At 37.8% G+C, this 12,430-nt stretch overlaps 1 protein-coding gene across 1 annotated transcript in view; it reads left to right on the top strand.

Moving 5' to 3' along the window:
- Nucleotides 1-317: 317 nt before the first annotated feature.
- Nucleotides 318-12,430, top strand: part of SMC3 (structural maintenance of chromosomes 3) — a 37,125-nt gene continuing 25,012 nt past the window's right edge. The window contains 7 exon segments of the mRNA XM_017887188.1: nt 318-476; nt 1,571-1,646; nt 6,321-6,359; nt 8,159-8,226; nt 10,217-10,288; nt 10,633-10,712; nt 11,427-11,505. Coding sequence (XP_017742677.1) covers nt 462-476; nt 1,571-1,646; nt 6,321-6,359; nt 8,159-8,226; nt 10,217-10,288; nt 10,633-10,712; nt 11,427-11,505 — 429 coding nt within the window. The 5' untranslated portion in view covers nt 318-461.

Raw genomic sequence — 12,430 nt, 5'->3', positions numbered from 1 at the left:
GGCCGACGGCCCGCAGCGCTACTGGCCCTCGGAGTCTCCCACTCGGCTTTGGCGCGGAACCTTGCCCCCTCGTGGACGCGACCATTGGCCCCGCGCTCGGAGGGGTTACGGACCAACCTTACGGTCATGGCTTCTCCGAGTGAAGCTTTTGACTAAGTCTCAGGAAAGCGTTAGCTACAGAATTCTATATTCAAATGAAATCCATCAAACAACTCTGTGGAAGACTGGTTTTGCCTAAAAGAAAGAGCAGACCTGAACTTGACTCCTCCTACGCCCTGTGAGGGCTGCAAGGTGGTTCCTTCCGAGGCGCGGACTCCGCCTCCACGAGCGCCGCCATTTTGTTTGGCTGTAGGGGAGCGAGCGGCGCTTTTGGGGGAGGGGTCGCGTAGGCGCCTCACCTGACCCTGCAGCCGCGCGGTTGCTGCTCCGGGGCAAGTCTTCCAGGCCAGGGGCCCGGAATCATGTACATAAAGCAGGTAAGGCCTTCGCGTTCTTCCACCCCGTCATGGGCCGGTGGGGACCGCTCCTTGAGGCGGGAGTGTTGCGGCGCCACCCGCAGCCTTTCCCCTCTCCCCACAGGCTGGACCAGGGCTGGGCGGGGACTGTGGGGGAGGAGGGGGCCCCAGACCCCGCGAGTGCCCCGGCTGCGGGGTCGCGGAGAATTGGGGTGCTCCTCTGCAGCCTGGGCCTCCCCGCTGGCGCGGGTCTGGGAGAGGCAGGATCTCCGAGAGGTGTGGAAGGGCGGGCGGGCGGGCCGCTGGGTGGGACTGGGCCTTCCCGGGCGGCCCGAGAGCTGGCGGGCGCACCGCGCCGGGGCGGCCGCGGGCTGTAAGGGCTGTGTGGTCCTGCATGGGTGGCCTCGCACGGGTCATGTGCGTGGGATGTGTGGAAACGTGGCCTCCGGCTCGGGGCGGCCCTGGGGCACAGGCTGGGGCGTCAGCTGTCACTGCGGGGGGCCGTTCCTCTCCCGGATTAACCCGCGAAGTGAGCGGGACCCTCCTGCTTGCAGGATGCGGAGCGCCGCCTCCCTCGGTTGTTGACTTCTGTCAAAATGGTCTTCCCGCGCGGGAGTCCACCACGAAGATGAGCCCAGGCACACGGCCTTGGAGACGGTTTTCTGTTGGATCTGTCGGGCTCTGAGCACTCCTTTGGAACGTGGGCTCTTTCTGGCTGGCCGGTGACTGAAAGCAGCACTCGGTGATCTTGGAGTCAGGAGAGCTGGGGCCGATCGGCCTGCTGGATAGACTTGCTATTGTACTGCAGTGTTTAGTGTTCCAGTTAGGCTCACACAGTGTTCTTGATTTTGAAAGATCCTTAGCAGGTTGACAACTTTAACTCCTAAAAAAAATAAAACCCAGCAGCATTGCACTGGCAAAGATTACCGATGAAAGGACTGTTTTATTTTTTTTTTAGCAGATTTTAATCATCACTTTCCAAAATGAATTTTCGTATATGAAATTGCAGGTTTTCTATATTGCATTAAATGAGAAACAAGAAAGAAATTCAAGAGAAAATGTTAATGTATTGTTTTGGGGGGGTGAGTTCTCAAAAATGTTTTTTTATTTACTAGGTGATTATCCAGGGTTTTCGAAGTTACAGAGATCAAACAATTGTAGATCCCTTCAGTTCAAAACATAATGTGATTGGTAAGTGTTCTTGGTTTACTCGGTCATATTTATAGTCTATAGAGATAACGTAAATTCTGTCGATTTGTATATTGACTTAAGGAGACAGGAATTGTCTTTGAATGTTAAGTAAAGTTATGTATATTTTTCTGTGTGAAATAACTTTTCTGTCTTATTGCACTGATGAATTGCTTATTTTTATAAACTTAAAATGTTTGGATAAGACACTCATAAGTTACCCATTTTTTATCTGGGTAGTAGCCTTGTATGTATGTGTGAGAGTGTTTTAAAGCATTTGCGCTCTTCTGTTCTTGTTATGTATCTTAAAATGCTGACTGTTGCCTTATTTCAGAGACAAGACAGTTTTCATTCACAAAGTAGATCCCAGGATTCCCGCCCCCCCCGCCCCACCCTCCAATTCAGTGTCTCTAAGGACAGACCATGTAGCTAGATTGGAAGAGCATAAACTTTAGAGCACAACAGAATGGGGTTCCAATCCCAGTTGTAGGGGGGTGGGGGGTTGGGGGAGGGATAACATTAGGAGAAATACCTAATAGAGATGTCGAGTTGATGGGTGCAGCACACCAACATGGCACATGTATACACCTATGTAACAAACCTGCATGTTGTGCACATGTACCCTAGTATAATAATAATTAAAAAAAAAAATCCGAGTTTCATGTTCTTTTTGACACTTGGAGAAGTTTCAGTTTTCTCGTTTGTAAACCTGTCTCATAGGGCTGTTGGGAAGATTAAATGAGAAACCTTATGTAAGTGTGAGGATAAAGGGCTGATGGTGATTGCCATTAACAATATGTAGTCATTATAGATGGCTCAGGTTGTAGTGTGCATTTTGCTGATACAGCTAACAAAGATGTTTTCTGACATTCTGCTGAGTGTTTTACAGGATAGATGAAAGGAGTGCTTCTGGACACCAGAAAAACAGACTGCTATTGACGCAGTTTTGCTGTACAGAGTCCAGACTAGGGGGTATATTAGTTTGCTAAGGCAGCCATAACAAAATACCCTAGACTGGTGGCTTAAACAAGATATTTTTTTTTCTCACAGTCTGGAGGTCAGACATCCATGATCAGGATACCTGCATGGTTAGGTTCTGGTGAGGCGCTCTTCCTGGCTTGCAGACAACTGCTCTCTTGCTGTGTGCTCACATGGCCCCATCCTCATGTCCTCATTTAACCATAATCATCTTCCAGGGGCCCCCATGTCCAAATACTATCACATTTGGGTTTAAGGTGTCAGTTGTTTCAGGGGAGCACAATTCAGTCTGTGGCACGCAGGTGAGATTCATATTACTAATGTTTCCAGAAGACCCTTAGAGAATCATACTTTATTTTTTATAAAATTGAAGTCAGGTTTTTTTGCCCTCGATTTATCAATAGCAGCCTTGTAGTTGGAAATAAAGAAGACATACTTTTTTTCCCGCTTGTGCTCTATCTACTGAAGTCATTTAATTGAATTGACATGCCATAGGGTGGCTTAATTGTACTGGGATTTTGCTTACATACAAGTGCTTTCTGATTTTTTTCATCAGTCGGAAAATCTTTAGAAATGTAGAAAAATAAGAATTACTAGATTTCTATTTTCTTTAACTTGCACCTTAAAATAAGTATCTTAATATTTCATTTGTGTGATTTTATAAATCATCTGTAAAATAACTTATTAGCTAGAATGATTACATTATATCTATAAGGTCCATCAAATACCATTGTTTTAGCTATTATCAGTTAGCTGTTTTACTACTGTGATTGCAGCATTAGATTTGTTAACAGTCACTGTTACAAAGGAAAATGGTTTTGTTTAAAACGAATGAACCCAAGATAACTACTGATTAAACATGTTTTAAAACCAGGCACGTTAGTAATGTAAGAAAGACCAAAAGTAGTCATGTACTGAGATTTGCCTTAAAAATATCTGGTGAAAGCATACCACTTTGATTGATGAATGATGTTGACTATTAAAAAATATCTCTTGTACTGATGTTGGGTATATGCATCAAACATGTATCTTTTTAGGGATTTTTTCCCCCTAACCTTTTAACAAAAGAAATACATGTTATAGAACGTTGTGGAAAAGCTAAAAGGAAGAAAATTAAGATAAACTATAATCCTTTTACCCAGAGGTAACCATTCTTTGTTTTTTACTGCAAACCATGATTCTTCAGAGATAACCATTCTTAATAATAACAGTCTATACTTGTGGTTAGTCCTGGTTTCCTAGAAAACAGCACAGACAGGCTAAGCTGCTAAGGCTTTAATGGGAGGTGCAGTTTGAGGGCGAGAATGAAGAGAAAAGCTGGTCACAGATTTCTAAAGAAGACACAGGTGGTTTGCAGTCATGTTGAATAACTTACAGACTTTATGGACCTACCATGCCTGAGAAAGGTCAGATGACAGAGGAATGGATTTGGATTCGGACAAGGATTTGTTTGCTGGCACCTGTCTTTCGTTGGTCAAAGTTTTCTACATCCGGCAGTAATGCTTCCAAACTTTTGGATTGTGGTGCCCTGGGAACTAACACCCGGAAGTAGTCAGGGAGTTATAGCCTCCTTTCCATCTTCACAATTCGGGAGTACCTGAATGTACTCCCAAGGTAGCTTGAATCCACCAAAGGTATTAGTAGACTGAGCCTCTCCATTGATTGGCAGCCAAGGCCTGGGTTGAGAAAGATGAATCTGAGGCCACATATAAACTATGTTTACCTCAATTTGGTTTTAGTCTTTGTATACATCTGTAAGTAAGCCTTTTTAAATAAAAATGGGTTCATCACATAATTTATTGGTAATTGTTATTCTCCTTCAGGATAAATCTTGAAATATCTTTCTTTATTAAATATTCAGCATCCTTTAAAATTGCTATGTAGTGTTCCACTCTATAGGTTGGAGTAATTCTTACAAAGAAATTCTTAAAATTTCAGTTATTTATAGATGGATTATGGTTTGAAATATTTATTCATTTAATGATAAATTGTCATCTTAAACTTTTATTTAGAAATAGTTTCAAATTTACAGAAAAATTGCCCCAATAAGAACTGTACAAAAAAAAAAAAAGAACTGTACAGAGACTACTCATAAACCCTTTACCTAGATTCACCTATTGTTAACATTTTCCCCACTTGCTATATCATTTCCACTCTCTACACACTTTTTTCCTTAGAGTAAGTTATTTATACCGCAGTCCTTTATCTCTGACTTTAATGTGTACTTTCTAAGAGGAGGGATAGTCTCTTTCATAATCAAAGTGCAATTTACAACTTAAGTAAATTTAATACATAGTAAAAATCTGTCCATTTTCCAGTTATGTTGACTGACCTAGAAATGTTCTTGATAGCATTTCCCCCCTCCAGTACAGGATCTAATTTAGGAGCAGGTGTTGCATAGTTGTCATGCTTCTTTAGTCTCCTTTAATCTGGATCATTTCCACAGCTTTTGTCTTTTATAACATTGTTATTTTTGAGACTTAAAACATAAGTGATGTTGTGTCCCTTTCAGGATATCACATCTGGAGGCACATGAGGTCTGACTCTTATTAATATTACTTTTGATCACCCAGTCAATGTCTAATGTTTCCACTGTGTAGGTATTATTTTTCCCTTGCAACTAATAAGTAATATAGGCAGATGCTTTTGGACCATGTAAATCTTGTGCTCCTTTTCAAACTTTGTGCCTACATTTAGCATCTGTTGATGACCCTTGCCTTTATTCTGATGGTCACAAAATGATTTTTCATTTCCAGATCTCCTTTCACATTTACAACTTGGCATTTGGTAATTTTCCTCCTTCCTTACCTACTTATTTATCTTTTTATTATTGGTATGGATGCATGGATTATTTCCCCCACCAATGATTTATAATTTATTTAGTCATTTTGGTGCTCAGATTACCCTTAGATTTAGCTACTGAAAGCCCCCTTCAAGCTGGCTCCTACGTCTGTCATGTGCGTTTTTTAAAAAAGTATGTCCTTTCTGGCATGACATGATCTTTTTGGGATTTACTTTGCATTAAAGGTGGTAACTGTGTGGTTAATTTGCTCAGAATATTTCTGGCTCAAGATTGAGAAGACTGACATAGTTATTTATGAGTCTTAACACTGAAAATTTCACTAAACAAATATACTTACTTAAAATCAAAAGGATTTGATATCCTTTTAAATATTGAATTGCTTATATTTGAATTTTGTTAGTCAAAAAGTACCTTAAAATTATTTATACTTTTGTGGTTCTGTGAGACTACACATGATAATATAGGGTTGATTGTAAACATGAGAACACTGTAAGGATTTTAAATGATTGTTTTAGAATGTTAGCAATATATGACTCTTTCAATTGTTAAACATATATATAGTTAAAATAGAATTATATATCCGTTGTAATATGATAAATTATAAGAGCCAGGTAGTATATTTAGCTACTCCTATTCATTGTAAACTATTGGGTAAGAGGAAAAGGATCAACTGTGAAATATCTTTAAAGAAAAAACTGTTAGAAGTCTGTACAAAATTGAATTCATTTGGTCATTATAGTTGTTGTATTGGTTTCTTTTATTCACGGTTGTTTAATTTCGGATGTTAAGATGTATTAGAAAATTGGATTTTAAAATTTTGAGTATTTTAAAAGGTAAACAGTTTTAATTTTATTGGTTTTTATGTAAAATAACTTGTACTTTTTGAAATTTTCCAGTGGGCAGAAATGGATCTGGAAAAAGTAACTTTTTTTATGGTAGGTATTGTTTTTTGAATTGTAAATATATTAATATACCTGGGTATCTTAGGGTAGTTTATTAAAATCATTAATTTTCTGAGGTTATGTATGCATGAAACCCAAGAAATACTTTATATGGGATTGCAGCTTAGTGTAGAGGGTTTAGAGTGTACAGATCTGAATTCTGCTTTATACCCAGTGACTGATTAGCTGTGTGAGACTGGGCAAAACATGTAGCCTCTCAAATTGTTCTTTTCACTTTAAAAATGGAGATGGTTGGATGTTTGCCCTGTCTACCTTAGATGGTTTGTAAGAATGGAATGCAATAGTATGTATGAAAATGCTTTTTAAACTTGAATGTAATATATAAATGTTATAAATGCATATTTTAAATGTATGTAAATGCAGTAGAATAGTTGATAGTATTGTTTTGGAAAATGGTTCATCTTTCTTATTTCACCTTTTTAAAAACGTTTTCTGGCCGGACGCGGTGGCTCAAGCCTGTAATCCCAGCACTTTGGGAGGCCGAGACAGGCGGATCATGAGGTCAGGAGATCGAGACCATCCTGGCTAATACGGTGAAACCCTGTCTCTACTTAAAAATACAAAATACTAGCCGGGCGACGAGGCGGGCGCCTGTAGTCCCAGCTACTCGGGAGGCTGAGGNAAAAAAAAAAAAAAAAGTTTTCTAAACCAGTCATCTTTGTAAAGAATGAAGAGGTATAAAAAACTTGAAACTGAACAGACTGTTGTCAGTTTAAAGATAGTAAATAGAGCTTCGAAAATTCTCTCTAAAGATAAATTGCATTTAAGTATAAATAGCAATGCCTCTGTTAACAAATCCTTTGAGGAGAAAAACATTTTAACAAAATTAGACTGTTAAGGAATAAGTTGAAAAATATGAACTTTTTAGTTGGGTAATGCTTGAGGGAAAGGAGCATTTAGTGGACTGGCTTAGTAAGAGTAAAGGTTCTGTCCCTTCTGTGCACACGAATCTGAAAGGCACTCTCTAGCCTGTATATCCTGTTGTGGTTGTAATTTGGCAATGATGAGAGAGTGGACTGAAGTGGAAGTATTTGAGAATCTTCAGGGTTGAGGGCAGTGTGAAGTCTCCTCACCCCGACCTGTGTCCACAGCACACACATTAATGCTTATGCTCGTACTTGCCGATGCGGGTACCCCCCCGCCACATACACACAATGCCAGAGGTCTCTTGGGTGGACTGGGACAAGAACAGCTGAGCAAAAGAGTTCCACTTCCTAGGCAGGGTGGTCCAGTTAGGTGCTCTATATGGAAGTAGGAATGGCCCCTTCTTACAGAGCTCAGTATAGTATAAGAAGTGTAGTAGAAGTTGGGCATCTCAAACATTTCCTTGTATTTCCTTAGTTTTATTTCTTTTGGTAAAGTATCCACCTAATGTATATTCTCATACATTCTGTTTTGTTAAAAAAGATTTTAACTCATACCATTTATGTCTAGTGGGGAAAAAAGCACATACAGTGTTAATCTAATCTGGTCAGTGTGCACTTTGAGCCAGAAGTATACCTTAGTTTTGCTTGTCTGTTTTCATGTATCTCAGTGCTTTCTCTTTATTTTCTTTCTTTAAATGTTTCAATGAAAACTCAGTATTTTTCTTATGTCACTTCCTACCTGATTAGTCTTATGTGCAGGCATGTTTTCTGCGTTTCCTTTTGTCTATATGAAACAGATAATTTATTTGCATTGTCTGTTACCAGACACACTATATTCTATTGAGGTGTGGGAAGTTATATAAACACTTTTTTAGGGTATACTAATAGTTGTTTTTGTATTTCCAGCAATTCAGTTTGTTCTCAGCGATGAGTTTAGTCATCTTCGTCCGGAACAGCGGTTGGCTTTATTGCATGTGAGTGAGACTGCTTTAAGACATTATTGATAATTAAATGTATTTTAAAAATAAATTTTCCATGCTGGTTAAAAACACATTTGTTCAAGTTTCAGATTCTTTGTGAACCAGACGCAATCTATCTCATAAGTGTGTTACTCTGCTGTGAAATTTATCTTAACATGTTAATGCCAAATAAAAGCCCAATTTTTATACAGTGGTTAGGAGAAAATTACAGGATTTGCCTATAGATATGTCCTCCATATAAATTTCTTAAAGGAGACGTGATATATCTCCTAAGTGTTTTATTCTGCTATGAAATTTAGCCTAACATGTTAATGCCAGATAAAGGCCTAATTTTTATACGATGTTTAGGAGAAAATTATAGGATTTACGTACAGGTGGGTATGTCTTCCATATAAATTTCTTTAAGGATGTGATCTGCAAAGCCTTAAAAGCAGGTTTGCTGAGGAGAAAGAGGAGTTTGAGATTGGAGATTAGGAACTTTAAGATGCAGAACCAAAAATTGGGAGCATAGAGAAACAACCATTGCAAACTAAACAACATACAAGTTGTTTGTTGTTTTAGCCATATTTGTACTTAGATAGTAAACATCATTTTCCAGTATGAAAAACAGTAGAGATATTCTGCAACTTACAGTGGGGTTATGTCCTGATAAACCCATCATAAACTGAAAATACCGTAAGTCAAAAATGGACATTAACCTACAGTTGAGCAAAATGATCTAATACAAAGTCTGTTTTATAATAAAGTGTTGAATCTCTCGTATAATTTATTGAATACTGTGCTGAAAGTAAAAAAAAAAAAAAGGTGATTTTATGGGTACTCAAATTATGGTTTCTACTGATTCTACTGATGGTAAATTGCTTTCACACCGTTGTTAAGTTGAACCATCATAAGTCGGGGACCACCTGTTTATTTACAGTAATGTGAGTTAGAATATTTTATTAAATGGGTCCTTTTGTAATTCATAAGCACGATGATTGGGTTTTCGTGTTCATGTGAGTCATGCCTCCCTCAAACCTTGTTAGGATGTTTGAGAAAAAATATGAATAATGGACTAAAGTAATTTTAGGATAGAAAATCGTGAAAGACTACAAAAAAATGATATAATTAATCCTTCTGGTTTGAATATTGCTTATTAAAGACTAGAAAATGAAATTCCTCAATATATCTTAACAGTGTTTCTCACACATAGGAAGTTGTTTCGTTTATCTCTTGTCTGTCTTTTCCCCTTGTTTAGTTTGAATTTGTAGCCCAGTAATCAGAATTGATTTTCCATAGAAAACTTTCTAGGTTTTTCAGATTGGTATTAAAATAATAACCTGTTTGGTACAGTTCTTCATTGTATTTACTACATAGTAACAGTTTCTATAATCTGGAAGGTATCTGGACTTGGTACCATAGTTTTTGTGTCACAGATTGGTTTAAATGTGACACGTTAAATGTGTATATTTCTATAATAGATTTAAAACTGTAGAATGTCTCAAATTTTTTTAAAAAACAGACTTTTGGTAATTATCCCATGATTTATTAGGATTTCTTTGCAGCATTAAAATGAGACTGTAAGAAAAGTCTCATGGTGTGCTAGGTATTAGCAAATAGGTAGGATTAAATGGCCCCAGTCTTGCAGTCTAATAAAGTGGTCTGTAGAATCAAATTTAAGGATATCTAACTTTGACATGTCTTGCATAGTTCTTATTTTTTATTTAGAATCAAAAACTATTTGGTTGAGAATTTTTGTTATCCTAATCTAACATCTCTGATGTTTTGGCAAGAGGAATATATACTATCTCTCTCGGGATATCCCCAAAGTTTGTATCCCTCTTGCCAAAACAGCAGAGACATTAGTGTGTGTGTGTATATATATGAGTCTAGTAGAAATTTTTCTCCATTGAATCGGACTTGTTATGCCCTAGACGTTAAGAATCCTTTAAAGGGTATGAATATACTTCTTAAGTGGCAAATTTCTCACTTTTTTCATTTTTAGGAAGGTACTGGTCCTCGTGTTATTTCTGCTTTTGTGGAGATTATTTTTGATAATTCAGACAACCGGTTACCAGTAAGTAACTTTTTTTTTTTTTTTAAAGTAATGTTGAGAATTTAATTGGAGTAGCTAATCTTCTTCATGCTTTGAAACTTTTTAAGCTTTTATAATTTGTTATAATTACAGTTTATATACTGATTTTATCTTAAAATTACAGTGAATACTCTGTTAACAAATGGGAATGTACAAGTTGTTGTGAAAAGTGTCTTGGTTAAGTGTATTGAGTATTCGTAGTATTATCTTTAGTGAGATAATTGAAATTTTAAAATAAATAGTTATGGTCAAGGACTTTGAAATGGCCTTATTTAAAAAGTTTTCTCCTTCACTATTAAACTTTGGGCTTTTACATTTTTTCTTAGATCGATAAAGAGGAAGTTTCACTTCGAAGAGTTATTGGTGCCAAAAAGGATCAGTATTTCTTAGACAAGAAGATGGTCACGTAAGCATTTTTCTTTTAAAAAAAAAAATGAATGTGTACTTAAATAGAGATGGGGTGTTGCTATGTTGGCCAGGTTGGTATCGAACTCTTGGCCTCAAATGATCCACCTTGGCCTCCTAAAGTGCTGGGATTATAGACATGAGCCACCACGCCCAGCCAGCATTTTTCTTTCTTCTTTTTCCTAATATGGAGTCTCACTCTGTTGCCCAGGCTGGAGTGCAGTGGTGCAATCTCGGCTCGCAGCAACCTCCCCGTCCCGAGTTCAAGCTATTCTCCTGCCTCAGCCTCCTGAGTAGCTAGGATTGCAGGCGCCCACCACCACACCTGGCTAATTATTGTATTCTTAGTAGAGATGGGGTTTCACCATGTTGGCAGGCTGGTCTTGAACTCTTGACCTTGTGATCTGCCTGCCTTGGCCTCCCAGAGTGCTGTGATTATAGGCATGAGCCACTGCCCAGCCGCATTTTTCTTTATGATTTCCTTACAAAAGAGTAAAAAGTATTATTTTACCTGCTTCATACATGGGGAATATTTGCTTCATCTTTGACAAATCAATATAGAGGATAAACGTAAGAATCAGAAAGTTCTGAGGATGATACAGATGGTTTAATTACTGATCTGCCCTCCCTAATGCTATCAACCCAGGGGCTAGTCTACTCATTGCTTAGTGGTGCTTTAAAATTACCTGAAAGTAATTTCATTGTTTGTCAACAGGAAAAATGATGTGATGAACCTCCTTGAAAGCGCTGGTTTTTCTCGAAGCAATCCTTATTATATTGTTAAACAAGGAAAGGTAAAACAATTGTATGTCCTTTTTTAATAGAATTTGTTTTCTGAGTAATTCTTGAGTGATGAATTTGGTTTATTGATTCGAGTGGTTAAGCTGAAGCAAAAATGGCCATATCTTTTACATGGCCATAAAGTACCAAATAGGTCTGTCCATTGCATGTTGAGATGGAAGTATTTCAGCATATTAAGTGGATCTTGTTTTCTTAGTGACTGGTTTTACTTACTGAGGTGAAAGTATGGGAAGACATTATTGGCTTATGAAAGTTGCAGTAATTAAGAATATTGTAGGAATTCTATAAAATCACATTTGAAAACTTTCTAAAATTAATATTGTGTTACCCAGTTATTTATCACAATTAAAATACTGAAAAGCTAACATTACCAGAAATCTGCTATTTTGCTACATGTTATTTTCCCTAATAGGGATTGTGTTTTTTTTACATTTTTTCAGCAGCCAAACTACATACTTTTTTAGCTGATTGTTCTGCTATCTTCTCATATACTTTCACTTTTTTTGGACTAGGGATAATTCTGAGAATATTCACTTATTTTATACTGTAGGCTTTTTTTTGGTATGTATTGGAAAGTTAGCATTCAGAAGAAGTGATTAGGAAGAATATGGAGTTTCAGTTTTAGAAAATGTGGTACTGGAAGAACAAGTTTTTTTTTCCGATTTTACTATTTGTGGGAGAGGCATTTTTTTAAATGGAGGCTGATTTGAAAGAGCACTTTTCTGAGATCCCTCTGCTCTCAATGTAGGCCCTTTTACTTCATTTCAGTTTCTGCCCCTGTGCCATCCTTGATTGCCTCATCTAAAAGCATTGCCTTCTCCCCAACCCTATGTGCTTTATTTCCTTAATCTGTTTTGTTTTTCTTCGTAACACTTTTACTGTTAATACTTATTTTCTGTCTTTTTCCACTAGAATGTA

Source organism: Rhinopithecus bieti, unplaced genomic scaffold (genome assembly GCF_001698545.2).
Source record: "Rhinopithecus bieti isolate Rb0 unplaced genomic scaffold, ASM169854v2 scaffold_13348, whole genome shotgun sequence".
In the NCBI taxonomy this organism is placed as follows: domain Eukaryota; kingdom Metazoa; phylum Chordata; class Mammalia; order Primates; family Cercopithecidae; genus Rhinopithecus; species Rhinopithecus bieti.
Note: the sequence above shows the minus strand (reverse complement) of the source record. Positions and strands in the feature narration are given on the sequence as shown.